Source organism: Somniosus microcephalus, chromosome 9 (assembly GCF_052327205.1).
Source record: "Somniosus microcephalus isolate GS21.2 chromosome 9, FLI_Smic_1.0, whole genome shotgun sequence".
Taxonomy (NCBI): domain Eukaryota; kingdom Metazoa; phylum Chordata; class Chondrichthyes; order Squaliformes; family Somniosidae; genus Somniosus; species Somniosus microcephalus.
Genome location: NC_140995.1, coordinates 17,416,475 through 17,442,460, shown reverse-complemented (window position 1 = coordinate 17,442,460; position 25,986 = coordinate 17,416,475). Strand labels below are relative to the sequence as shown.

Here is a 25,986-nt window from a genome sequence, read left to right as displayed (position 1 = left end):
TTGAACGATGCAGAACGCCAACAATCACCATCTGTAAATCAAACAGAGCGGTTATTCCACTGGCACCTGTAAATGAACTACAGGAAACTTTGTGTTATCCGGAGGCTAAATGTCCGGCAAGCTCGAGCCACCAGCAAAAATCAGGAGTCGTTTTTTTCCGTTTCTTTTTTCTCAACAGTCAAGCTCTGCAAGGTCTGTAGCTAAGCAACAGCTTCAGCTAGAGACGCTTGCCGACTGTTTAGAAGCTGTTGCTAAGCAACAGGGTTTGTTGATTCACATGGAGCTGAAAATCTCCGTATGCTTCAACATTAGCGCTGGAGTGTCCGGCAGCCGGCAGTTTTGAGGGAACAGCTCGGTCCCGTCGGTGCCGGATAGCACAACGTTTCCTGTATCGTGTGCTAGGTGTAACTGAGTGACACTAGGAAAATGACACTGCATATTTCGGATAATGTGGTCGGTTTAATTTGGTTCATACAAAACGTATTACACAGTGCAAACATCTCTTTGGTAAATTTATCGGTTTATGCGATGAAAAAGAGCACAGGCTGTTCTCCCGTTCTGTCTCAGTAAAGCAATATGGCTATTACGACTCTCGGCCTCAGAGCAATGTGAACACATTCAAAGTAGACAATGGTCAGTATAAAAACTGATCAGCACTGCTGTTACCAGAGATATAAAAAGCAGCAGCAGAACAACCCATTCATCAGCATCATAGCCTGCATAGAATTGTACAGCACAGAAGGAGGCCTTTCGGCCCATCGTGCCTTTGCCGGCTCTTTGCATGCTCCCAAGACAAATATAAAACAGATATGCAAACGAAAATGAAACCTAGATGACTTTTCTTTAAAAAGCAGAGAAGATACTTAAATATTTTTCAAAATACTACATTGCTCCTTTATATCCAAGAACAACTGGGGGGGGGGAAAAGTGGTCCGTATCTTTACACTGAAAGCTGTGAAATTTAACTTCTCTTGGAAACAGTCGGTATCTCATCATTTTTGCCAAGAGGTACTAAATTTTTTTTTGTTAAATCACGTGAGGTTTTGTTGCTGCTGTGATGCACTGATTTTTCTAGCCCAAATATTTAAAAAAGGTAACTTAAAAGGGGTTCCTCGTTAACAAATCTAAGATACAGATTGGCATATTACAAATATGGTTACTTTGTTTAAAGTAACATGAGAATGTTGCCTTAAAATCAAATAGTAGCACCATAAATGAAAAGGTTGAGGTATGATTATTTTTTATTTTTTAAAAGCTATTAGATGTCCTTCATTGATGGATAAAAGTGACCAATTAGCAACCAACTGAGTAAATAAATAAAAATTCTTCCCAACAATAAAGAAACAATGGTTAGCAATGTTAAATGGCATTTAATACTGTTTCGCTGGTTAGAATAGCTTTTCAATGGATTATCAGGGAGCAAGAAACCCCTTTTACAGACTACCCTCCCACCCACCCACCCTTTTCTTATGTCTGTATACAATAACAAATTACTACAATGTAAAAAAAAAACTACTAGTACATAAAAACAGTAATCCAAAAAAAAATTAGGAAGTGCAAAATGCCATAAATCCAATAAGGTGTAATGGTTAGAGCTGAAAATTCAGTAGCTAGGCCACAAAGACGAGAAAACAGATTTTTTTTTTTTTTTTTTTTTAAATGCTCTAATCTAAATTGACAAAAAAAATTCTCTTACCCACTGCGTGAGAACGCTGACATATAGTGCCAATTAGTGAAACAGCACAGGCACTTTTTTCAATGTAGTATGTACACCAATCTGCAAATTAGTAGGCATCTATGTGTCAAACATCCAAACAAGTACAAATAACATCTTCACATTATTTCCAAGTACAGCCGCAGTGACTGAAAGAACAGCCTACAAGTCTCAACACCTTGGGAGGGTGAAAGACTCTTAGGTTTTCAGCACACAAAATACCTGGGGCTCTATAACAGAGTAAAAAATAATATATATATTTATATATAAAACCACGGCTTTAATGTTTTTTTTTCTCACTTCTCCTCCAAAACATTGTCTCACACTCATTCAAAAGGAAAAAGGCACATAAACATAGATATGCTGAGCTAGAGGAGTTCTTGAGATAGGTTTTGCTTTTAAGCAAATAAAGTCGTTTGGAAATGTTATGGTATGTTACCTCTTGTTATTCACTATAATGTCAAATACAAGAAAACACATGTAGCACCACTTTTTTTTTTGGCATTTCTAACCTGAGAAGCTTCTTACCAGCAAAACATGGCAGACAAACTGAAATCACCCCATCATATATAACATACTACTTCCCTTTCAATACTTTTGCATTGTGGTTCTCCGACAGTACATACCATGGTACATGCACATATAATGTTTAACTACATTGCTGATTTAAAAATCAGTTAACACGAAGCATGCATTCGAGCACTTTCTTTTAATATTTCTTGGGGATTTCTTCAAATCGATGTTTTCTTTGCATTTCTGACTGAATACTCATGGGTAGTTTGGAAGGCACACTGTATTCATACTGACATCCAGACATCACAATTCACTGTACAATTAAAAAAGGACAGCACATCCCCCTCCAGTCCTGCAGGGAGGGTTTAGGACATCTCGTCTTGTTTCAAGGTTTGTTCTGCACAGGATGGACAGCAAGCTCCCTCCATCTTCACAGGATTAGCACAACTGGCTGGGGGACATGTTTCAACAAAGCAGGTAAGCTGCCCCATCTGAAATAAAGACACAGAAAAAGATTGTGTTTCAGCTACAATTGAATGCACCCCAGCCCTAGAGAGAGGACTCCTGACGTGTAACTAGTCGCTTACGGTTTTCACTTTCCTCAATGGAGTTTAATATCAATCAGACCGCAACCTCTGGCTAATGTCAAATAAGGGTTTTTTGAGCAACTTTTCACTTCATGAATGCAATGCAGACTTTCTTAAAAAGTCCAAGAAATAAGTGAAAGGACTTCCGCTTAGGCACTTTACAGCCTTCCGGACTCAATATTGAGTTCAACAACTTCAGATCATAACCTCGGCCCCCATTATATTTTTTATCCACACTTTTGGTTTGTGACTTTCCCCTTTTTTTCCCCTCTCTCTCCCACATGGCAGCTGTCTCTCACTCTGCCAGCGCATTTCACACTTCATCTAGAGCCATTGTTTCTTTACCTGTCCTATTACCATCTTGTCTCACCTTGAATATCTCTTAATGTCTCTTCTTTCATCCCCTCCCCCATTTCCCAGCCCCCCAAACTGCCTTTTGTTTCATTTCCTGCCTTTTCTCTCAGTTCTGACGAAGGGTTTCGACCCGAAACGTTGAGTCTATTTCTCTCGCCACGGATGCTGCCTGGCCTGCTGAGTATTTCCAGCGTTTTCGGTTATAAGTGAAAGGACATGTTGTGCAACTCATTAAAAAAAAACACGGACCAATAGAGGCGAACGAAAGACACACAAGCCTGGATTTGGCAAGAATGGCAAAACTGTGGTCAGGGTAGTCCTTGGCATCAGTAGTTCAAAGGGCAGGTCATGCTGAATGAACTGTGATGGATGTTCTTGCCCCCCCCCTAATTTACATAGCCTACTGGTACACAAAAAGTTTCCTCAAAGAGCTTGGCCTGTTGCACACTTGGACAGGAAGCATAAGATCCGGCAAAGGCAGCAGCTCTTAAAAGGGCTGCAGCGCGTTATCGGGGGGGGGGGGGGGGGGAGGGAATGTTGCGGTGGTGGCAGAAAAGTGGACTAATGGTCGACAATGGCACAGCAGAGGCGTGTGGGCGACACTGCTCCCTTGGAAAGAGGTACTGGTACTGGTCCTGCTGCAGGTGGTCCCCTCAAAAGGTGGGAGATCCTTTTGCAGCTAAAGGCTACCCTTCAGTAAAAGCACAAATGCAAGTTGGAAGGGCTGCAACATTGGCCCTACTGGCAGCAACATTTCTCTGGCACGATTCCAACCAGCTATTAAATAATACAAAAGCAAAATACTGGGGCTGCAGGAAATCTGAAATAAAAACAGAAAATGCTGGAAATACTCAGCAGGTCAGGCAGCATCTGTGGAGAGAGAAACAGAGTTAACGTTTCAGGCAAGGCAAAAGGAGATGGTAATGGGACAAGTTAAGAAACAAAAGATGGCTCTAGATGGAAGGCAGGAGAGATTAAGAGATGGTGCACCATCTCTTAATGTCTCTTAATCTCTCCTGCCTTCCATCCTATCACAGACCTTCCCTTTTGTTCTTTCCTCCCCTCCCCCCTTTCCTTGCCCCCACACTTGCTTAAAAACCTGTTCCATCTCCAGCTTTTTCCAGTTCTGACGAAGGGTCACCGACCTGAAACGTTAACTCTGTTTCTCTCTCCACAGATGCTGCCTGACCTGCTGAGTATTTCCAGCATTTTCTGTTTTTATTTTAGTTATTAACTAACTATATTCCAGGCTCAAAGCATAGCACCAGAACAATTCCGAGCAAAAACCACACAACAAATTCCAGATTATTTGGTACAACTCTCTTTTTGAAGAACCCGAATGCAATTTCTGTACAATTTCACCAAGCGCAATTAAAATATTTGGGGGTTGCATGTTGGGATACCTTGTTCAGGACCACAATTTCCGTTGGTTTAAAAGGTATTGCTGGCGCCATCCAGTATCGGCAGTCTTACCTTGCACTTGCAGGTGGTGCAGGAGTCCTCCTTCCACTCCTCATTGTTGGAGCGTTCTCTTTCCTTTCCATCAGTGCAGCCAGATTTACTGAGACGTCCTTCAAGTTTTTTAATCTGTGGAAAGATATGAAATAGTCACTAAATGGCATGATTGGAAAGCAAGGTGATCCCTGCTCCCACTAATCAGCCATAACCAAAGAGGCCAGGAGGACGGAGACAACACAGTGTCTCGCTAGTGCAGCGAAGAAACACTACAGTGACACGAAGTGCGATAAAATATTATGAGGCGCAACAAGAAATATTATTAATTCCCCTTTGCAATCGTCCGCACTTTGGTGAGCACAAATTGGCATCGAGAGGGAGGAGGTACTAGCGGTTTTAGCGGGCTTAAAAGTGGATAAATCCCCAGGCACAGACGGGATGTATCCCAGGCTGCTGTGTGAGGCAAGGGAGGAGATTGCGGGGGCTCTGACACAAATTTTCAGAGCCTCTCTGGCCACAGGGGAGGTGCCAGAGGACTGGAGGACAGCTAACGTAGTACCATTGTTTAAGAAGGGTAGTAGGGGTAAACCAGGGAATTGCAGGCCAGTGAGCCTAACATCAGTGGTCGGGAAATTATTGGAAAAAATTCTGAAGGACAGAATTAGTCTCCACTTGGAGAGGCAAGGATTAATCATGGATAGTCAGCATGGCTTTGTCAGGGGGAGATCATGTCTGACCAATTTGATTGAATTTTTCGAGGGGGTGACTAGGTGTGTGGATGAGGGTAGTGCAGTTGATGTAGTCTACATGGACTGCAGTAAGGCTTTTGACAAAGTCCCGCATGGGAGACTGGTCAAGAAGGTAAGAGCCCATGGGATCCAGGGCAATTTGGCACATTGGATCCAAAATTGGCTTAGTGGCAGGAGGCAGAGGGTGATGGTCGTTTTTGTGACTGGAAGCCTGTGTCCAGTGCTGTACCGCAGGGATCGGTGCTGGGTCCTTTGCTGTTTGTAGTGTACAATAATGAATTAGATATGAATGTAGGAGGTATGATCAGTAAGTTCGTAGATGACACGAAAATTGGTGGAGTGGTAAATAGCGAGGAGGGAAGACTGAGGCTACAGGACGATATAGATGGGTTGGTCAGATGGGCAGATCAGTGACAAATGGAATTTAACCCTGAAAAGTGTGAGGTAATGCATTTTGGGAGGACTAACAAGTCAAGGGAATACACAATGAATGGTAGGACCCTAGGAAGGACAGAGGATCAGAGGGACCTTGGTGTGCATTTACATAGATCCCTGAAGGCAGCAGGACAGGTAGATAAGGTGGTTAAAAAGTCATATGGGATACTTATATTCTATGCCTCGGCTAATGAAGGCAAGAGCAGGGAGGTTATGATGGAGCTGTAGAAAACGCTAGTTAGGCCACAGCTGGAATACTGTGTGCAGTTCTGGTCGCCACACCATAGGAAAGATGTGATGCATTAGAGAGGGTGCAGAGGAGATTCACCAGGATGGTACCTGGGCTGGAGCGCTTCAGCTATGAAGAGAGACTGGACAGGCTGGGGTTGTTTTCCTTAGAGCAGAGAAGGCTGAGGGGGGACCTGTTTGAGGTGTACAAAATTATGAGGGGCATAGTTGGGTAGATAGAAAGGAACTTTTCCCCTTAGTAGAGGGGTCAATAACCAGGGGGCATAGTTTCAAGGTAAGGGGCAGGAGGTTTAGAGGGGATTTGAGGAAAAACTTCTCACCCAGAGGGTGGTTGGAATCTGGAACTCACTGCCTGAAAGGGTGGTAGAGGCAGGAACCCTCACAACATTCAAGAAGCATTTAGATGAGCACTTGAAACGCCATAGCATACAAGGCTATGGAGCAAGTGCTGGAAAATGGGATTAGAATAGACAGGGCTTGATGGCCGGCGCGGACACGATGGGCCGAAGGGCCTCTCTCTCTGTGCTGTACAACTCTATGACAAAGTTCCCCTCGCCCACAAAAATAGACATCAAAACCATTATTTCATTTGACAGCTTTGTTGCTAAACCCATTTTTCAATATCTATAATGTTTTGCCAGTTGGAATTGGCACTGGGGTCCTTAAACTGGTGTTGGACATCTTGATTAGCATATTCAAGCCTGTATTAGGCGGGCAGCCTGGGTACACGGAAGATCCTGGTTGCCAATTTGGAAATTGGTCCCCCCAACATGATTTTTGCACCCAACAAGCAGAGGCGTCACGGGCCAATTCCTCTCTTTATATATCTGCACTCCTAGATCTCGCTGCACCTTCACGCGGTTAACCATTTAGTATATACTTTCTTTCACTGTTTCTTTTCCCTTTAAATCTACTACTTCACATTTTACTGCACTGAACGGTGTCTGCACTAACTGCCCACTCCACTAACCTGTCCGTACCCTCCTGCATTCTTCCTCACAATTTACTACACCCTCGAACTTGGTTTCAGCAATGTTTTCTCTTGCGCCCTTCTCTAAGTCAGTTGTGTAAATGAAAACCAAAGAAAACTAGAACCCTTTAATCGAAAAATGTATTCCCACCTGATTCTGAAGACCAGCAATAGTTTTCTGTATATCAGTCATAAAGTCCTGGAAATCATTGATGACAGCATCATCTTTTTCAGAGGCAGCTTTCAATGACACGGTTACATTGTCAGTGTGAAATGCGTTCATCAGAGAACTGCAACGACATTTAAAAAAATAAGATCATATTAATAATAATCATATATAAACAAAAGCACGTTGTGCCCAACTTATTTTGCTATTTGCAGCTAGTTAAACAGCAAATTATTCACAACTGTACTGATCAAGTTGAGAGAATGGGGTGCCTGGAAGTTCACAAGATAATTAGGGATGACGAAGGCCATTTGGCCCATTTTAGTTTATCCATCTAGAATGACCTTAAAGTGTCAGCTGTGGCTCAGTGGGTAGCACTCTCGCCTCGGAGTCAGAAGGTTGTGGGTTCAAGTCCCCACTCCAGGGACTTGAGCACATAAAGCTAGGCTGACACTCCAGTGCGGTGCTGAGGGAGTGCTGCACTGTCGGAGGTGCCGTCTTTCAGATGAGACGTTAAACCGGGGCCCCGTCTGCTCTCGCAGGTGGACGTAAAAGATCCCCATGGCCACCATTTCGAAGAAGAGCAGGGGAGATATCCCCAGAGTCCTGGCCAGTATTTATCCCTCAACCAAAAATAGATTATCTGGTCATTATCACAATGCTGTTTGTGGGAGCTTGCTGTGCATAAATTGGTTGCCGCGTTTCCCACATCACAACAGTGACTACACTCCAAAGGTACTTCTTTGGCTGTAAAGCGCTTTGAGACGTCCGGTGGTTGTGAAAGGCGCTATATAAATGCAAGTCTTTCTTTCTTTAAAGCTCCACATTGCTGCATCTAACGGAGAAAAAAAAAATTGATCACTACAAATCTGCATTTCATCCTTGCACAGGGGACGTGCTAATCTACTCCATCATTGAAATTTTACTGTATGTGGTGCCGAAGTTGTCTGGAGCTAGGGTAGAACACTTGCAAGATGCATTGTGTATGGTGAAAGGCTATTGCTACACTCGAATCAAGGAAAGAATCAACAAATTGTTTTGATGTTGTGGTCCCAAAGACGTGAGGAGACCACTGATCCACAACTGATGACCAGGGGAAAGAACCTAAGCAAAGAGACACTTGGCGATAGTGTCAACATTTTTAAATTCATGTTCAGGGATTCTAGGTTAGAATCTTCTGTGGAAGATTTCTGAAATGTGGTAAGACTTGGAAGGACAGAAGGAGGCCATTCAGCCCATCTTGCCTCTGCCAGCTCTTTGAAAGAGCTCTCCAATTAGTCCCACTCTATCCCCATAGCCCTGCAATTTTTTCCTTTTTAAGTATTTATCCAATTCTCTTTTGAATGTTACTATGAATCTGCTTCCACCATCCTTTCAGGCAGTGCATTCCTGATCATAAGAACGCAGTGTGTAAAAAAAAAAAATGCCCTATCTCCCCCACTGGTTCTTTTACCAATGATCTTAAATCTGTGCCCTCTGGTTACCGACCTTCCTGCCAGTGGAAACAGTTTCTCCCGATCTACTCTATCAAAACCCTTCATCATTTTGAACACCTCTAATAAATCTCCCCTGAGCCTTCTCTGCTCCAAGGAGAACAATCCATTTCACTAGTTGCTCCGCATAACTGAAGTCCTTCTTCTCTGGTACCATTCTTGAAAATCTCCTCTGCGTCCTCTCCAAGGCCTTGACATCCTTCCTAAAGTGCGGTGCCCAGAATTGGACACAATTTTCCAGCTGAGGCCCAACCAGTAATTTCTAACTACAGGAAATTCTTTTTTATCCGGCACCGACGTGGTGCCGGTTGATCAAAAAGTCCAGATTACAGAGAGGTACACTTAACTAAGGTACGAGAGCCCCGTACACAGCCACAGATCCAGGAGTCCGTGTTGCATGGCAACAGGTGCAGGAACCCCGGTTACACGGCCACAGAGCCAGGAACCCCGGTTACACGGCCACTAATATGAAGTAAAACTTAGCTGAATCTATTCCTGAATTTTGCCGGTTAAGAGAGATTTCCGGTTATTTAGGTGCCGGTAAAAGGAGAGTTTCCTGTATATATGAATGTATATTTAATGGAGGCACTGTTTAGTATTGCGTTACCCTAACACGGCTTATTTAGAGGCAGGTAAGCGGAAACAACCTCAATCCCCCCCCTTGACAATTTCTAAAGGCATTTGTGTTTGGGCCACTACCAACGGTTTCCCCCCCACTGAAGAGCAAAAAGTCCTCCCTCCCCTCATACGCCCACTCCATGCTACCTTGAATAAAAAGGTAAGCCTCACGGTCAAACCAGCACCCTCCTCCTATTGCCACACCTGCATTCTTCGCACTCACTAACTTTCCCTGTGCCTCTACCTACTGCTGATCGCCGTGGCGCTACCCTTTTACAAACTCCCTCCATGGCAACTTGTAAGGGCATCCAGATTCCTGCTTTGGGGCGGTGCAGCTATCCCCAGCCGTGGCGGAGCAGTATGCACTCATTCACAGGGGTTGACACGTAAATAGACATGAAGGGCACAAATTGCAAATTACAGCTCTAGCGAACTAAAATGGATTTCACCACTCTCCCAAAACTTGTCAGCTGCTGTTTTAAAATATGCTGTCCAAAACAATAATTTTTTTAAAAAATAAATAAAAAATTCTCTTTTAAGGTGGTTACTGCCTTCAAGGCCCCAGAAGCACCCAATCCGCCAGCTCCCTTCACGGCTACACCCGATAGCGCACCACCAGAGATAATCTAAAGAGATACACTTTCAGAAGTCTTTCAATTTACAAAAAGGCAAGAGCACAGAGCACCAGCTCAAGTAGAAGACCACCACCTTTGCAGGACAACTAAGGACGGGCAACAAATGAGGCCCACATTCCGAGAATATCCGCATAAAAAAAGATAAAAATATTAATTCAAAACTCATTAATAGAAACCTAAAAAAAAATTTGATGATCTGGAATTTTAAACTCAGGCTAGCTAAGGGTTTGGAGTACAACAATGTTAATTTGAAGCTCTTAAACATCCACTATTTTATTAATCCCAGCTTTTGTTGAAATATTTGAAACGCTTTGCAATTTATTCTCAGTTTCCGACAACATCCTCATACGCAAATTATGCAACAGAACTCCGTTGGCAACTGAAATGAACCTGGATCGGGTCAGGCTTTTCATTTTTCTCAACGGTGTTTCGTCCCGGAAGCTGTATTTCGGCGACCTTTTGCCACGGAAGTGGTGAGACAGCGCATTGAATTGCCCTCTGGTTCTGCAGTCTGGAGAATGAAGTAAAAGATTCTGTTAAAATGACTGGGTTAAAAAAAAGAGGCGCTTATAATGATATTGCAATTTAATACCATGCCAGATTCAGACATAATCCTTCACTAATCTCCTGATTTGCAACTGGGATTGTTGAAACGTCTAATTCTAGGTCGAGTGCTGTGCCGCACATTCATAGCCAATTCCGAACAGGATTACAGCTGACTTAAAAGGACTCTTAAAATTAAGTGTTTACCTCTCCTTTCAAGTCAGCTAGCTCCTATAGAACAATACTGGTGACTGGTGTTCTCCCTCTGATAATCTTGAATTGAAGATCTTTGAAGTCATAAAGCAAAAATGCAAACAAACATGCACTTTGGACTCAAAAATGACAACATGATCATAGTTTAATAGAGTTACTTCATAGCAGTTCATTTATCACTTGCTTCGACATACTCGAAAGCACAGTTCCAAGTCTCTCTCTCCCACACAATCTTGATTTTATATCTTCCCAGTTCATCTCTTCCTGTATTTTAATCAATATAATAACCTATGACTAATCATTTAGACACAATGGGCTGGATTTTCATTGGAGGCGACGGGACTACAGCTTTCGGGGTTGTAGTCCCGCCTCCATCGAGTTCTAGCCAACCCACGCGATTTTGACTTGATTGACCTTGTTGAGCCCGCCCAGCGGGCTCAGCAGGCCAATTAAGGGCCACCCGGCAACAGGTGACATCACAGATTGAAATTTCATCTGTCAAGACCTTTTGACAGCTGAAATATCAGCGTTTGACAGCTGTTTGAAGTACTGCAGGTTAATTCCTTCCACTCAGGATGATTTAGAGGTCTCCCCGGAACAGAAAGCTGAATGCTGGAACTTTTGACAGCTCGCGGCCATTCTGCTTTCTGTGCCGCTGAGATGAGGGACTCCCGAGACCTGAAGGAAGGAAGGCTGTAAAGGTAAGTACATGTAAGTAAAACTTCTTTAAACACTTTACACAGACCAAACACACTTACCTCTGCACTCATGCACCCATCACTCACCTGAACACCGGACATCTCGACCCCTCCAAGCCCTTCATCCAGACGGCCCGCCTCGCTAACTTGGTGTGATTTGTAGCGGTCGGGAATCCCACATTTCACCAATGAAAATAGGGATTAGGCTAAAAACTGCCTGTTAACAGGCAGTTAATTGGCACTAATCCCCTTCCCGCCTCGGGGAGGCGGGTCCCAGTGCGGGGCGGGTACCCGCCTCCTTTGAAACTGGCATGGAGGCGGATTGGAGGCGGGATGGGTTCGTGCCCCTCAATTTCGGGATTTTAACCCCCCGCACGCCTCCAATCCCGCCTCCACGGCCCAACGAAAATCCTGCCCAATAAGTTCGCTTGCGTCAAAATGCATCAGTTTAATTGTACTTTGGGTAAGATGCAATAACTTAAGATAATTTCAATAATGAATTTAAGAGATAATGTGATGAGGACCTTTCAAAAAGGGTGTTAAGTAACTTCTCAATAAAGAATGAATTTCGTTAATGCGATTAATGTGATTAGTGGCAAATCAGAAATATAGTCAGACCAGGAAATTTATAGACACATCCAGGAGTCTTCCACTCACTTTCACTTTGAAAGTGGGACACAAGTATGGGTAGCCTGAATGTGTCAGGCAGGTTCAAAGGAGCCGAACGTTTGATAAGTACCTTTTTGAAGCACATAATTTTAATGTGGTTTGCTCTTTAGTGGTTAGAATATATCAGCACACAAATCATTTAAAGCTAGCTCATCTCTCTATTTCTCCACTTGAAAAAAGTCTCCTTTACTTTTAGTTACTTTATCTTCTCCTTTCAACATACTGTAATGATTTTTCATTCAGTTATTTATACACTTGGCTTCACTCCTCAAATGTTGTATTTTTTTTTTTTTTAACTTTGGCATCAACATCTTCCTGTAGTTCAATAATGATTGTCCTCCTCGCACCACTTTTCTTGCAGCTGAATGCAAGGCGGTTCCAGTTAGATCCCAGTTAAACATGAATCAGATTTTAAAGACTACAAATGATCGCAGCTCTGCCAGAATCTGCTTCACGAGGAGTACGGGGCCTTTGTTAACACCCGCAAACTGGACTCAACCGGATATGGGAACTGGCTTGGCTTCCAAATGACTTTATAAATAGGCCACTCGGGAGTCCACAAGTCTGACCGTGTAGGTGTGGCAAAATGTTTGTGGAATTGCACAACTTTCACACTTTGGGGACATTTTAAAAATGGTGGCCAACAGCTTCTGGCATGAGCAACTTCCAGGGCAGTAAAAGAACAAAAAAGTAGCTTTCTGAAGCATTTTAAAAATCGTTAGCGACTGAATGACTTAATACAAATGAAAAAAAAGTCAAATGTTATGTTCATGAAAAAGTACTGAGAATGTTATGTTAAACTTATAAAATTCTAACAGGACTAGACAGACAAGATGCAGGAAGGATGTTCCCGATGGTCGAGGAGTCCAGAACCAGGGGTCACAGTCTAAGGATAAGGGGTAAGCTATTTAGGACTGAGATGAGGAGGAATTTCTTCACCCAGAGAGTGGTGAACTTGTGGAATTCTCTACCACAGAAGACAGTAGAGGCCAATTCATTAAATATATTCAAGAAGGAGTTGGATATATTTCTTAAGGCTAAAGGGATCAAGGGATATGGGGAGAAAGCAGGGACAGGGTACTGAATTTGGATGATCAGCCATGATCTCATTAAATGGGTAGCAGGCTCGAGGGGCCGAGTGGCCTACTCCTGCTCCTATCTTCTATATTCCACTTTTTGCATCTGATTTCTGTCATAGTCTTTGCAAAATATAACTTCCTCTACTCAACCTCAACAAGGTGACTCGACAGACTGAAGACTCCCTCCTACTGCACTGATATTTCACACACTTGGCGTCCTTGTGACTTGAGATTTCCCAATTTAGTGCCAAACTGCACCGACTGAGGAGTAGTTTTGTACTGTGGGCTCACCTACAAAAACTGGTCCTGATATCCCCAATCTCATTTGATACTTCTTCTTAGGCAGTCCCTCGGAACCGAGGATGACTTGCTTCCACTTTAAAAATGAGTTCGCAGGTGACTGATGAGTCCAATGCGGGACCTACAGTCTCTGTCACAGGTGGGGCAGACGGTGGTTGAAGGGGCGGGTGGGTGGAGTGCTTGGGTTGACGTGCACTCCTCCCGCTGTTTGAGCTTGGCTTCCGCTTGCTCCCGGCGAAGAGACTCAAGGGGCAGGATTTTCATTGTGCTGTGGAGTCGGGATTGGAGGCGTGCGGAGGGGGTTAAAATCCCGAAATCGGGGGTCCCGACACCATCCCGCCCCCAAGCCAGTTTCAAGGGAGGCGGGTACCCGCCCAGCACTGGGACCCGGCTACCTGAGGGATTAGTGCCAATTAACTGCCTGTTAACAGAAAGCAGAATGGCTGCGAGCTGTCAAAAGTGACAGCCTGCAGCTTTCTGTGCAGGAGAGATTTCTAACTAGCCTGTGGAGAAGGACTCAGGTTAGAAGTAAGACTGTCGGTGTTTGACAGCTTCAAACAGCTATGAAACGCTGATATTTCATCTGTCAAAATCTCTTGACAGATGAAATTTCAATCTGTGACGTCACCTGTTGCCGGGTGGCCCTTAATTGGCCTGCTGAGCCCGCTGGGCGCGCTCAACAAGGTCAATCAAGTTAAAATCGCGTGCATTGGCCGCATCTCGATGGAGGCGGAACTACAACCCTGAAAGTTGTAGTCCCGCCTCCAACCCGACTCCTTAATGAAAATCCAGCCCAAGGTGTTCGGCACCTTCCTGGATGCTTCTCCTCCACTTTGTGTGCTCTTGGGTCAGGCATTCTCACGTGTCGGTGGGGATGTTGCACTTTTTCCAAGGAGGCTTCCAGGGTGCCCTTAAAGCATTTCCTCTGCCCACTTGGGGCTCTCTTGCCGTGTCGGAGCTCCAAACAAAGCATTTACAACAGGCAGAGAACATGACACGGTCATATTTGTGTTGGTATGAAGCAATTTCAGCTTCACACTGATGCTATGCTGGCAGTGTAAACCACGAACGAGGGCCCAACCTATCTTCGGAGCAAAGCAGAGCCAGACTTCAGAGGGGACTGCCGCCTCCCACCGCTTCGATTGACACCCCATTGCGCGTACATCCAGTGCGTTGTCTAACCTGGTTTCCCAAGTGTTCAAGGGGTCCGCTGGATGCTGTGAGCCCTTTGCAAACCCACCTAACCTCAATTCAACTGTTCGGAGAGCAGGGATTCTCCCCTCCCGGCTTCCTAACATTTACATTTTCAAATGTTGGGGAGAGGACCTGGCCACACCTGGCCCGCACACCACTCTCTCCTGGGCAAGAACATTACTGTTCCAGTCAGATATGGTTCTGCCTAGCTGGAACCCAAACTGCACCCAGGCCCAACATTGATCACAGTCTGGCCTAAATTTTAACCCGGTTTCCAGCGGTCAAACGACAACACTTTAACCCACCACAGCCCGGAATATAACTTTTGAACTAGTCGGCACAAAACCATATCGGCAGACCGCTGAAAATCCTGAAGCATCATTTTTGGCAAGATCTTCTCTTGCTATGCCATGTTACCCATTCGTCACGTGACGTGAAAATGCAGCCTGAAACTAACTAGTGATGGCAGAAATACGGGAAAGTGCAACACAGGAAAAAAATGTAAAACAGAAAAATTGTCCTTTATTATTCTAGCTCCCTTGGTAACTGCACTGCACATGCTGGAACTACAACAACAACTTGTATTTATATGGCACCTTTAACGTAGTAAAACGTTCCAAGGCAATGCACAGGAGTATTATAAGCCAAACAATGTGACACAGAGTCACACAAGGATAAACTAGGGCAGGTGACCAAAAGCTTGGTCAAAGAGGTAGGTTTTAAGGAGCGTCTTAAAGGAGGAAAGAGAGGTGGAGAGTTTTAGGCAGGGAATTCCAGAGCTTGGGGCCCAGGCAACAGAAGGCACAGCCACTGATGGAAGAAAACTACTAGGCACTTGGTCTAAGCGTTAAACAAAGCTTTAATCAACTGTTTTACAACATGGAGGTCTAGTTGTGTCCTTCACTAGTTCCTGTTAAGAATGTCCTGCCCAAGCTGGGCCCGTGCCCGAGTATTTATCCTCTCCCTGGACAGCGCCACCCGTAGGCCGCTCAGTATTATTTCATAAGTCTTTCTTTCATGAATGACTGATTCATGTCAGCCACCAAAGGTTGAGCGATTATAATCAGGGATGCTCAAGAGGACAGAATTAGAGGAGCGCAGATATCTCAGGGGGGTTGTGGGGCTGAAGGAGATTACAGAGACAGGAACGAAGACATACAGGCGGGGAAAGTCGCAGGTTCAATTCCTGGTCTGTGCTAAGTTATTGATCTCGGCCAAAGCAGTAACCGGGTTTCTACAATTAACGCCAGCATCCTGGGTATCTGCCATGTTTCCTACTCCTGATCACTATGAAGCAACCTCTGGTAAAAGACCACGTGTGGACTTCAGGTGAGCATTTGACTGTGGTGCCATCAATTCCTGCCATCATGCTTGAATAGCCCGCTAACACCCACCGTCAAGGGTCACACATACAAGAAGCTCACTAAGACAAGCTGTGGAATCTCACCCTGGCATACATCTGTACTTCAGGAAAAAAAAACCTGCAGAACCAGGGTGAGGAAGCAGCTCTACAGTGCGAGGTGGGAAAAGTGGAGAAAGAGACTATGGCTGGAATTTTTCGGGGGGTCAGGGGGCGCGTTTGGTGGCGGGTCAGCTGGGAATTTTTTTTTTCCAACAGCGAGTAGGGAACCCGCTGTCAACCCTCCTCCATGCTAGTCTCCCAGATGTCAGGTCCGTCATCGCAGAAGAGAGTCGACACCAAGTGGCGGGGGAAGCAATTTACATCATTAGAGAGATTGTTAAGTGGCAATGAACGAGTATTTTATGCTTGCCTTTAGATTTTTAGAGTTCGCCAATGGGTTCCCCGTTGCTCGGGGATCACGTCAGGTAAGGAGGTCGGGAGTTGTGTCAGCATGGGATGATTTCTTCACTTAACAGCAGCAAATCATCTATAAAAGCTCCCATTTCATAGGTCTTCACTATCCATGGTTAGAAGCTGTTACTTACTGCAATTAGAAGACAGATTGAGCTTTATGCAGCTAGTAAGTGTTTGGCGAAAATGCTCTATCCAGTCATAGAAACATAGAAGGTAGCAGGAGTAGGCCATTCGGCCCCTCAAGACTGCTCCACCATTCAATGCGATCATGGCTGATCATCCAAATTCAGTACCCTGTCCCTGCTTTCTCCCCATACCCCGTGATCCCTTTAGCCTTAAGAAATATATCCAACTCCTTCTTGAATATATTTAATGAATTGGCCTCTACTGCTTTCTGTGGTAGAGAATTCCACAGGTTCACCACTCTCTGGGTGAAGAAATTCCTCCTCATTTCTGTCCTAAATGGCTTACCCCTTATCTTTAGACTGTGGCCCCTGGTTCTGGACTCCCCGACCATCGGGAACACCCTTCTTGCATTGGAACAACCTATCTCATCATTGACAGATCGCTTCTGTCATCTCAATCTCACCTGCCATTTATTCCAGCAACATCGGTGCCCTTGAAAAGTTCTCACCTTGGTCCTCAGAATCCCACCACGATCAGCCCCAACACCATCAACACCAACCTTCTCCGCAATCAACTGGTGCTGCACAGGACACAGGGCATCAGCACCCGACCACATTGCTGCCTGGGAGGCCAGGGATGGCCTCACCATGGCCACATTTACTTCACTTGACGCTGTACACCCTGGCTGCCACATGATGCACCAGGTTGGCACCACCCCACACTAACACCATAAAGCATCCCTACAATGCCCAAGCCATTCCTTTCACACTCATCACCATTGCGGGGGGGGGGGTTACTGTTATGTCTCACCATTCACCGCATCTCACTAAGGCACTTCCAAAGGTGCACACGCATCTGGCCAAAAACGCAAAGTGTTGAAAAGAAAGAGTTCAATGCTTGACACCACATTAACAGAAACTTGACATGAACATTGGCTCAAACACCCAAGTGCCTACTACCCTTGTGTGTTGTTAGTTGGTATGATTGCACTAGGATGAGGGTGAGTGTGAGGGGTGGCTAGTGAGATAGGGAAGTGATAATGTAGAGAGAGAGGGATGGGTGGAGGTGCAAGGTAAGTTGGTGTGAGTAAGGATGTGCAGGAGTAGGGTAGGGAAGGCAGAGTGATGGGGATGTGATGAGTGGCACAGCAGTGTGGCTTTGCAGTAATGTTTTGTGATCTACTGAGATCATTGAAAGGTTTGCACCACTGCAGCCTGGTCCTCCTGACCACAACCCTGCTTTTGCCCTCCTGTGCAATGTGCAACCAAGCTGTGTTGGTCTCCTGGGGAGGCCTCGTCCGCCCATTGGAAGGGAAGAGGACCTCCCTGCGTGCTGTGACTCCCTCCACAAGCATATGGAGAGAGGCATGGGAGAGCCTGAGTGCAGTCGTGCACCTCTGTGCAGTGCTCGTCAGTGTTTGCAGCACCTCAATGTTGTAGAACACGGAGAGCACAATTTGCGCATAGTCCCGTTAAGGAAACTGGCTGATGACGGATCAGACCCGCTTCCTTCAATTGGCCAGCAAAGGCGCTGGGCGAGCTGAACAAGCCCAATCAGCGTAAAATTCTTTTCACAGAGCGGGATGGAGCCAGCAGCGGGGTCGCACCCCGCCACCGACCGCACTAGACCCGCCTCGGAAGGCAAAATCGTGGCCTGCATCACCGATGGGAGTTGAGAATGTTGACTTTTCACACACCCAGCGGACTCTGTAGGGGCTCAAGATAGGAGCCCTTAAAATACGACTTTTAAACAGATCGGTACACTTAACACAGTAGCTCTCTGAGAGTTAGCTTCTCTTTTGACATAAGAAAAAGCTTTAAAGTGCATCTTGCTTTCAAACCCCCGGTACCGCCAGGTCTCATAAATGTTCTACAAGGTAGGAAACAAAATTGAACTTTACGAGAGAATAGGTCAGTTTAGTATATGAAACAACAGAAAATGCTGGAAATACTCAGCAGGCCAGGCAGCATCCGTGGAGAGAGAAACAGAGTTAACGTTTCAGGTCTGGGACCCTTCATCAGAACCTGAAACGTTAACTCTGTTTCTCTCTCCACGTTTTCTGTTGTTGTTTCAGATTTCCAGCATTCGCAGTATTTTGCTATTATATCAGTTTAGTATGACTTGTTTCTTCAAAAACAAAGCATATCCTTCACTCTCAAATGGCCAGATTCATAGAACATTTTGTTATTTGAGCAGACACCACCACTGGACAATAACTATGGAAAATGGTACGCATTCATATAGCTGTGTCCTTGAACTGATCCTTGTTCCAAGTTGAGGTGAAGGAAAGAAAGAAATCTGGTCACCCTTTGGCAGAACACTAAAATGGAATGTTGGACATGAGAAATATTTGTGGTCAGTAGATTTGGGCTCCGTTCTTGCACCAGAAATGGATTAGAAACAGTGTTATGGAGGCAAAAGACAAACACGTCAACACTGGGAAACAATTTTCTTTGTTTAAAAAAAAGTTAGAAATTCATAACGTTTCAGAAAGGAAGTTCAGAAATGTTGATCTACATTTTTGTTTCAGATGCTGACCAACCAGCATTTTTCCAGTTTCTGTTTGGGCAAAGGCTGGTCTATAAGCAATGAGTAAATTAATTCTCAGATACTTTTCAAATAAAGCAGAGAGAACGGGGTCGACATTAAGGCCACCCACACCAGCCCCCCGATCCCCACGCCGGGCAGGGGATTAAACCCTAAAAAACAAGGAATGGGCCCCAAGTCGCTGCATACATGCACGTTGCCATTTTCACAGCGGAGGGTAGCGTGCCTGTGTGAGTGTCCCGGTTTGGAGAGGTGGGACACTTAATTAACATGTAAATGAAGCTCAAACAGTGCAATTGGGAGCCTGATTTAAATTAAACAGTTGCTGACCGGGTTTCCCAAGGCTCAGGAAACCCGGCAGTGAAAGGGAGGTGGGAGCTGCTGGCTTCAGAAGGCATGAGATTGTTATAGCGCACCTTGTGGGCTAGGAGGAGCAGAAAGTGCTCCACCTGGCCCCTCAAGGAGGTCTTTGGTCTCCCCCCACCCCCCCGGCCGTTCGCAGCCTTTCTCCCTTCCCCCCACTCGCCCCATCCTGACCAGTGACACCCCCCTCCAGTCCCAATCTGCAGCTTGCCCTGCGATCTGATTCCACCCATCAAGCTCTGACCTGCAGCCTGCCCTGCGATCAGCGATCCCGCCTTCCCTCCCAACACCCAATCGCCGCCCCGTGATTGACCTTCATGACCCCCCACCCCACCAAATGATTGACTGCCCCCAACCTTCAAATCCCCAACCTGCCTCGCAGTCGACCCCCTCCCCCAAACTGATCTGCAGCCTGCCCCGCGATCACGACCGCCGGGAACCCTCCCCAAAGGCCCCCCCTGCTGCTGGTTTTCCCGTCCGGCAGCCTGACAATTTGGCCGGCTGCTGGAATTAGAAAAAATAACAAGGTCCTGACGTTAAATTCGGCAGGACCTCCGTGTCCCCGGCCTCAACGAGTCTCCCCCGCACTACCACGTTCCCCCACACCCTCCCCCACAAATATCGGGGCCAATGACTCCCATTTACAAATACCCACTGTTCACATTTATTCTGAGGCATTTTATGTCAAGGAAGACCAATGTGCAGTTTGACAGTCCATACAGTTTTAATCCACATCCTTATGCTCGAGAGGGAATATGACACTAACGCCACCACACAGCTTCTTATTTTTGCAGACAAGCCTCAGCACTGTCAATCAGTGCAAGCACATCAGTAAAGCACATTTCAAACATATTTCCCTTTCATCACTCACAGATGCAAATTGTTCAGCTGCTTTCAGCAGCCAAAATAAAACTGACAAATCTGAAAAGCCAGCTTCAGTAAATAGCCCCATTCTAAAGAACGATCATGAAAAAAAAATCTAAGTTTCCGTAGCAACCATGGGAAACCCAGACAAATTTCTTTATATCTTTTGTCAGCCATACCCAAACTAGTGCCAGAGGATGACGAGACAACAGAATAAACAATCTCCAAATATATCTCACAGAATAACTTGTGCACTAAACAACTAAAGCTCTGTGCAAAATTCATACACAAGTTATGCAAAAAACAAAAAACAGGTCAGCCGTGGCTCAGTGGGCAGCACACTCGCCTCGGAGTCAGAAGGTTGTGGGTTCACAGTCCCCACTCCAGGGACTTGAGCACAGAAAGCTAGGCTGACACTCCCAGTGCAGTGCTGAGGGAGTGCCGCACTGTCAGAGGTGCCGTCTTTTGGATGAGGTGTTAAACCGAGGCCCCCGTCGGCCCTCTCGGGTGGACGTAAAAGATCCTCATGGCCACTATTTCGAAGAAGAGCAGTGGAGTTATCCCCGGCGTCCTGGGGCCAATATTTATCCCTCAACCAACATAACAAAAACAGATTATCTGGTCATCATCGCATTGCTGTTTGTGGGAGCTTGCTGTGCGCAAATTGGCTGCCGCAGTTCCCACATTACAACAGTGACTACACTTAAAAAAAAAAAAAAAAAGGACTTGATTGGCTGTAAAGCGCTTTAGGACGTCCAGTGGTCGTGAAAGGCGCTTTATAAATGCAAGTCTTTCTTTAAAAATCTACCCAACAAAATATGTGAATACTGGTTTTGGATTGCTCCAATAGAAAATAGTCCACTGCTGATCGAGGCCAGTACTGGAAGGTAATAACTACGTCGTACAGTATTCGCCCCATTACTCATCATGAGTGCCAGGCTTCTACATAAATCATATCTATGTATACTCTGAATGTGAGTAATGTGGTAGTAAATCTAATGGTTTGACAGTTTGATTGTATGATTCTACATATTCTCTCGATCTGAGTGTCTCTCGGATTGCCAACTCTGGTTGGATATATTCTGGGAGGTTTCATCACATGACTTCCCACCTCCAATCGCTCCGCCCCACGCTCCTGCCATTGGTCACCCGACGTGTCCATCACCACCTTCCTAGGCTGTTGAAAAGCAACCAGACTCCTCATTACTAATTTGGATGATTCTTGACTGTTAGTCAAACAGCCTTTTATTCCCATCTTCAAGATCTCCAAAACTAAATAAAACAAGTGTTTAAAAAAAATGGTATGTTTTTTTTCCTCTTATGATGTCCCTATGATGCTTCTCCCGGGTTGCTTGCAGTAATGTCTGGGAGATTAATGTTTAATTCCTGGAGACTCCTGGACAATCTTCCCAAACCAGATCCCATATCAGGAGTTTACTGTTACTGCCCAATATCTAATCATATGATGGCGTAAACCAGGGATCGCCACAATAAAACCTCCTTGAAATGGATACTGTAATTGCAAATGTGCCTCCATGTGCCCTTCTGTAATCTTCTGAAAAGCACTCGAGTGAAAGGAGGACAAACATAAATCAGCAAACTAGTTTTAACAGTTTGAGCAAAAGCAACTTTATAGTAAATGTCACCTTAAACTCAGTAAACCTCCTGGCTTCCTCTGCACCTGGTAAGATCTAACCTAAGAGAAGAATAACCACTGTCCATCTCTCCCTCAGCTGATCGCCTCAACTCCTGTAGACTGTATCCCAGAATTTCCAAGGGCTTCAATCCTGATCCCTCCAACACTGACCCCCCCTGTTGGGAGTTTACGGGATCAGTGGGAGGATGCCTCATTTGCTTGGAGCTGCCGGGTGGAGGCACCACCTGGCCTGCATCTTTGGCACCAGCCCGGGGTGGAGAGCAGGCTAGAATTGTCCCCCATAGCAAGCAGCTGATTCAGGCCTCGACTCTCTCGACATCCCAGCCGTCACTGCTATTCTGGGTCCTTAGTGAGCCTGAGAAGCAGGGACTTTGGCTTAAAGAGTCACTGGCTTCATCCCCAGCCAGCCATTTGCCTTGTAAGGAGTAGATGAAAGTTCCAGTCCTGACCAAGGAACCAGAAAACTCCCAGTAACCGATGCAGCTCCAACATAACTGGGGTCTCTTGTTTCCTTGGGGATTCCAACAGTCTCCCACCAAAGTTATGGCAGCAGACTGTTAAGAGACCCGTGGAATTTCAGTCCTTTCTACACAGAAAGCCGGCAACTTGAACTCTGACTCGCTCCCTGTTGGGGAGTTGACCAGTCGGGCTGTCAGTTAATACGATAGCAAAATACTGCGGATGCTGGAAATCCGAAATAACAGAAAACGCTGGAAAACTCAGCAGGCCAGGGCAGCATCCGGGGAAGAGAGAAACGGAGTTAACGTTTCAGGTCGAAGACCCTTCGTCAGAACTGAAAAAAAAGCAGGAAGAGGGATAGATTTTAAAGCAAGTGGGGGCTGGGAAAAGGGGGAGGGGGTGAAAGAACAAAAGGGAAGGTCAGAGCTAGGATAGAAAGCAGGAGAGATTAAGAGACATTGAGAGACAGTTAAACTGGCAACTGCTCCCCTGGGTGGGGTGGGGGCACCTAGGAACACTCTCGCTGCTCCAGAATAAGTCTGTCCCAAAAATAACAGGTGTGGGTGATCACTGTAATGTTAAACAAACTTCCATAGTCTCAAGCATTGGATAGACGCTTTAATCTGATTTCTAATCCACACCCCCAGAACTGCTGGCCTATGAATTTAACTCCTTGCGAGCAAATCACATCAAGATCCTTCCATGGCAAAATGATCAGAAATGCCAAAGTATTATGATTAATGATCTCTTATGATATTAGATCAACCTGTTGCTGACCTTTGGGGGAAGAAGAGAAGATTGGCATCTCCTTCCCACTCCGCCAATCCAAAATTATTCAGGGGATGGATAGCGGGGCAAAGCAAGGGGTGAAATCCTGGCTTGAGTTGTGTGGCTTTTGCTCCATCTGATGAAAGTCATCGAACAAAATGAACTATGTTGACATCGGAGCACCACAGACCATTTGTCGTCATCATTCATGTCCGAGGCCGGGACCCAGGAGCGAGGACGAGCCCAGCAGCGAGGTCATTTGCAATTGGACCAAGGCCGTGCTCTGTCAAGCCCGTGTGGTAGCTGGTGTGCAACGGCCACCCCACGTTAAAAGAATTCACGCACAGGCATCTTCCACCCTTTAAAATGAAGTTCGGGACCTGGAACGTCAGGACCCTCATGGACAACCCCAACAGCGACAGACCAGAACGCCGTACTCCTCCCCTTCAACCACCGTCTGCCCCACCTGTGAGAGAGACTGTAGGTCCCGCATTGGACTCATCAGTCACCTGTGAACTCATTTTTAAGATAGAAGCAAGTCATCCTCAGTTCCGAGGGACTGCCTAAGAAGACGACGACGACAGACCATTTACTTGCCTGGTGCCATCAAGCTCCAGGGGCACTAGTGAGTTTACTTCTTAGCACTGCGCTTTTGAGGTTTGACGCTAAAAACACGTTGGGCCATTTGCGATCGGAGGCTTCCCGCGGGCGGACGCCTCCGACCTGCAAAATGTCTACGAAAGTGCCCGGTGGCCCGGGAAGAATGGCGGCTTGCGCTCCTGGGCCTCTCCGGGTCCGCGCGGGCGGAGCCCCCACGTATCCCAGGGGCGCAGGCGGTTTGTAGGCGCTCCTGGGATCACGTGGGCCGGCCCAACCAACGAGAGAAAAGAATCCCCATTCATACTTTTGACAGTTCTGTACGTACGGACCTGTCAAAAGTATGAATGGGGATCACTTACAAAATACACATGAAATAAAAAAAAATTTAAATTACATATTTAAAATTAATTAAAATGCCATTTAATTAAATATTTTAAACAAACATTTAATATTTTGGGAAAAAAAATTAAATGCTTTTACGGGGCTAAAAATAAACCTACCTTTTTGAAGAATATTTTTAATTTATAAAGGAGTGATAACATTATATTTTTCTATTTTTTTAAACTCTTATGCTGTTAAAAGCAGGCCGTATGCCTGTTTTTACCAGGCGTAAGAATTTGACAGGCTTTCGGCGGGCGGAAGTTGTGCAAATAGCCCAACTCTCCGCCCGCGGAGGCACTTTGCTTGAGCAGGTGGATGATCGGTCAAGAGAATTTTTGACCGATCGCAAGTGCCGTGTTTCAGCGCATGCGCTTCGCACGCCTAAACCCGGGCACTTGCGCGGCTCCTACGGGTGCGTACACACCTGGTACGCACCCGCAGGGGTCGCAAAATACGGCCCATTATTAAAGTATTGCAATCTATGAGTGACAGGGCAAGCAAATTAATTAACATTAAAAAATATTAAAATGATGCTTTTAAAGTACATTTTAGTTCTACAAGGTTAATATTGCAATCATAAAATGTCAGCCTTGGCTCAGTGGTAGCATTCTCGCCTGAGTTTGATGGTTGTGGGCTCAGGCCCCACTACAGAGAACTGAGCACATAACTAGGCGGACACTTCAGCCCAGCACCGAGGCAGTGCTGCACTATTGGAGGTGCCATTTTTCAGGCGAGATGTCAAACTGGTTTCAGAAAGGCCTCCTCTGCTCTTTCAATTGGATGTAAATGATCCCAAATATTATTCAAAAAGGAGCAGGGGAGATCTCCTGGCATCCTTGGCCAACATTTCTCCCTCAACAAACACCAAAGACAGATTATCTAGTTGTTTATATCTCCACTGCTGTCTGTGGGGCCTTGCTGTGCACAAATTGGCTACCATGTTTCCCTACCCATAGCTCAGTGGGTAGCACACTCGCCTCCGAGTCAGAAGGTTGTGGGTTCAAGTCCCACTCCAGGGGCTTGAGCACATTAAGCTAGGCTGACACTCCCAGTGCAGTGCTGAGGGAGCGCTGCACTGTCGGAGGTGCCGTCTTTCAGGTGAGACGTTAAACTGAGGCCCCGTCTGCTCTCTCAGGTGGGCATAAAAGATCCCATGGCCACTATTTCGAAGAAGAGCAGGGGAGTTATCCCCGGTGTCCTGGCCAATATTTATCCCTCAATCAACATAACAAAAACAGATTATCTGGTCATTATCACATTGCTGTTTGTGGGAGCTTGCTGTGCACAAATTGACTGCCACATTTCCCACATTACAACAGTGACTACACTCCAAAAGTACTTCATTGGCTGTAAAGGGCTTTGAGATGTCTGTGGTCGTGAAAGGCGCTATATAAATACAAGTTCTTTCTTTTCTTGAATAATAATGTTCAAGCTGACATTCCAGTAGCTTTAGCAATGTGATATTCATGGTCATCTCGGCAGCACAGTTACCAAAATGTCCAGTTCAGGGAGATCTTTATTTCCTCAGAGCTGTCATCAACGCGAGCTTTAAAACGGCCTCACAGATTATTAGTGTCTGGTTTACATTTTGAAATTTCCCAGACGTTTTGAGTTCAAAACCTCCGCGGCCGTATCTCTGGGGGAAATGGAAAGTGGCAACTCCACGATAAACCTCACATTCTAATTTATCAAACATGGAGAAAGTAAAGCCACCCTTTTTATTCCAAGTTTCAAAGCAATTCTTTTTAATGGACAAACATGTACTTTTTTT

At 45.5% G+C, this 25,986-nt stretch overlaps 1 protein-coding gene and 1 non-coding gene across 3 annotated transcripts in view; both read right to left on the bottom strand.

Moving 5' to 3' along the window:
* Positions 1-439: 439 nt before the first annotated feature.
* The window catches only part of pxdn (peroxidasin), a 296,825-nt gene continuing 271,278 nt past the window's right edge, over positions 440-25,986 (bottom strand). For both annotated transcript variants that reach the window (XM_085996418.1, XM_085996419.1), the window contains 4 exons: positions 10,329-10,449; positions 7,178-7,316; positions 4,642-4,755; positions 440-2,718 (listed from right to left, as the gene is read on the bottom strand). In XM_085996418.1, coding sequence (XP_085852544.1) covers positions 2,593-2,718; positions 4,642-4,755; positions 7,178-7,316; positions 10,329-10,449 — 500 coding nt within the window. In that variant the 3' untranslated portion in view covers positions 440-2,592. The remainder of the gene's footprint in view (positions 2,719-4,641; positions 4,756-7,177; positions 7,317-10,328; positions 10,450-25,986) is intronic.
* Positions 8,038-8,140, bottom strand: LOC147112282 (U6 spliceosomal RNA). The gene has a single exon (XR_015079671.1). It is a non-coding gene; the product is annotated as a U6 spliceosomal RNA (small nuclear RNA).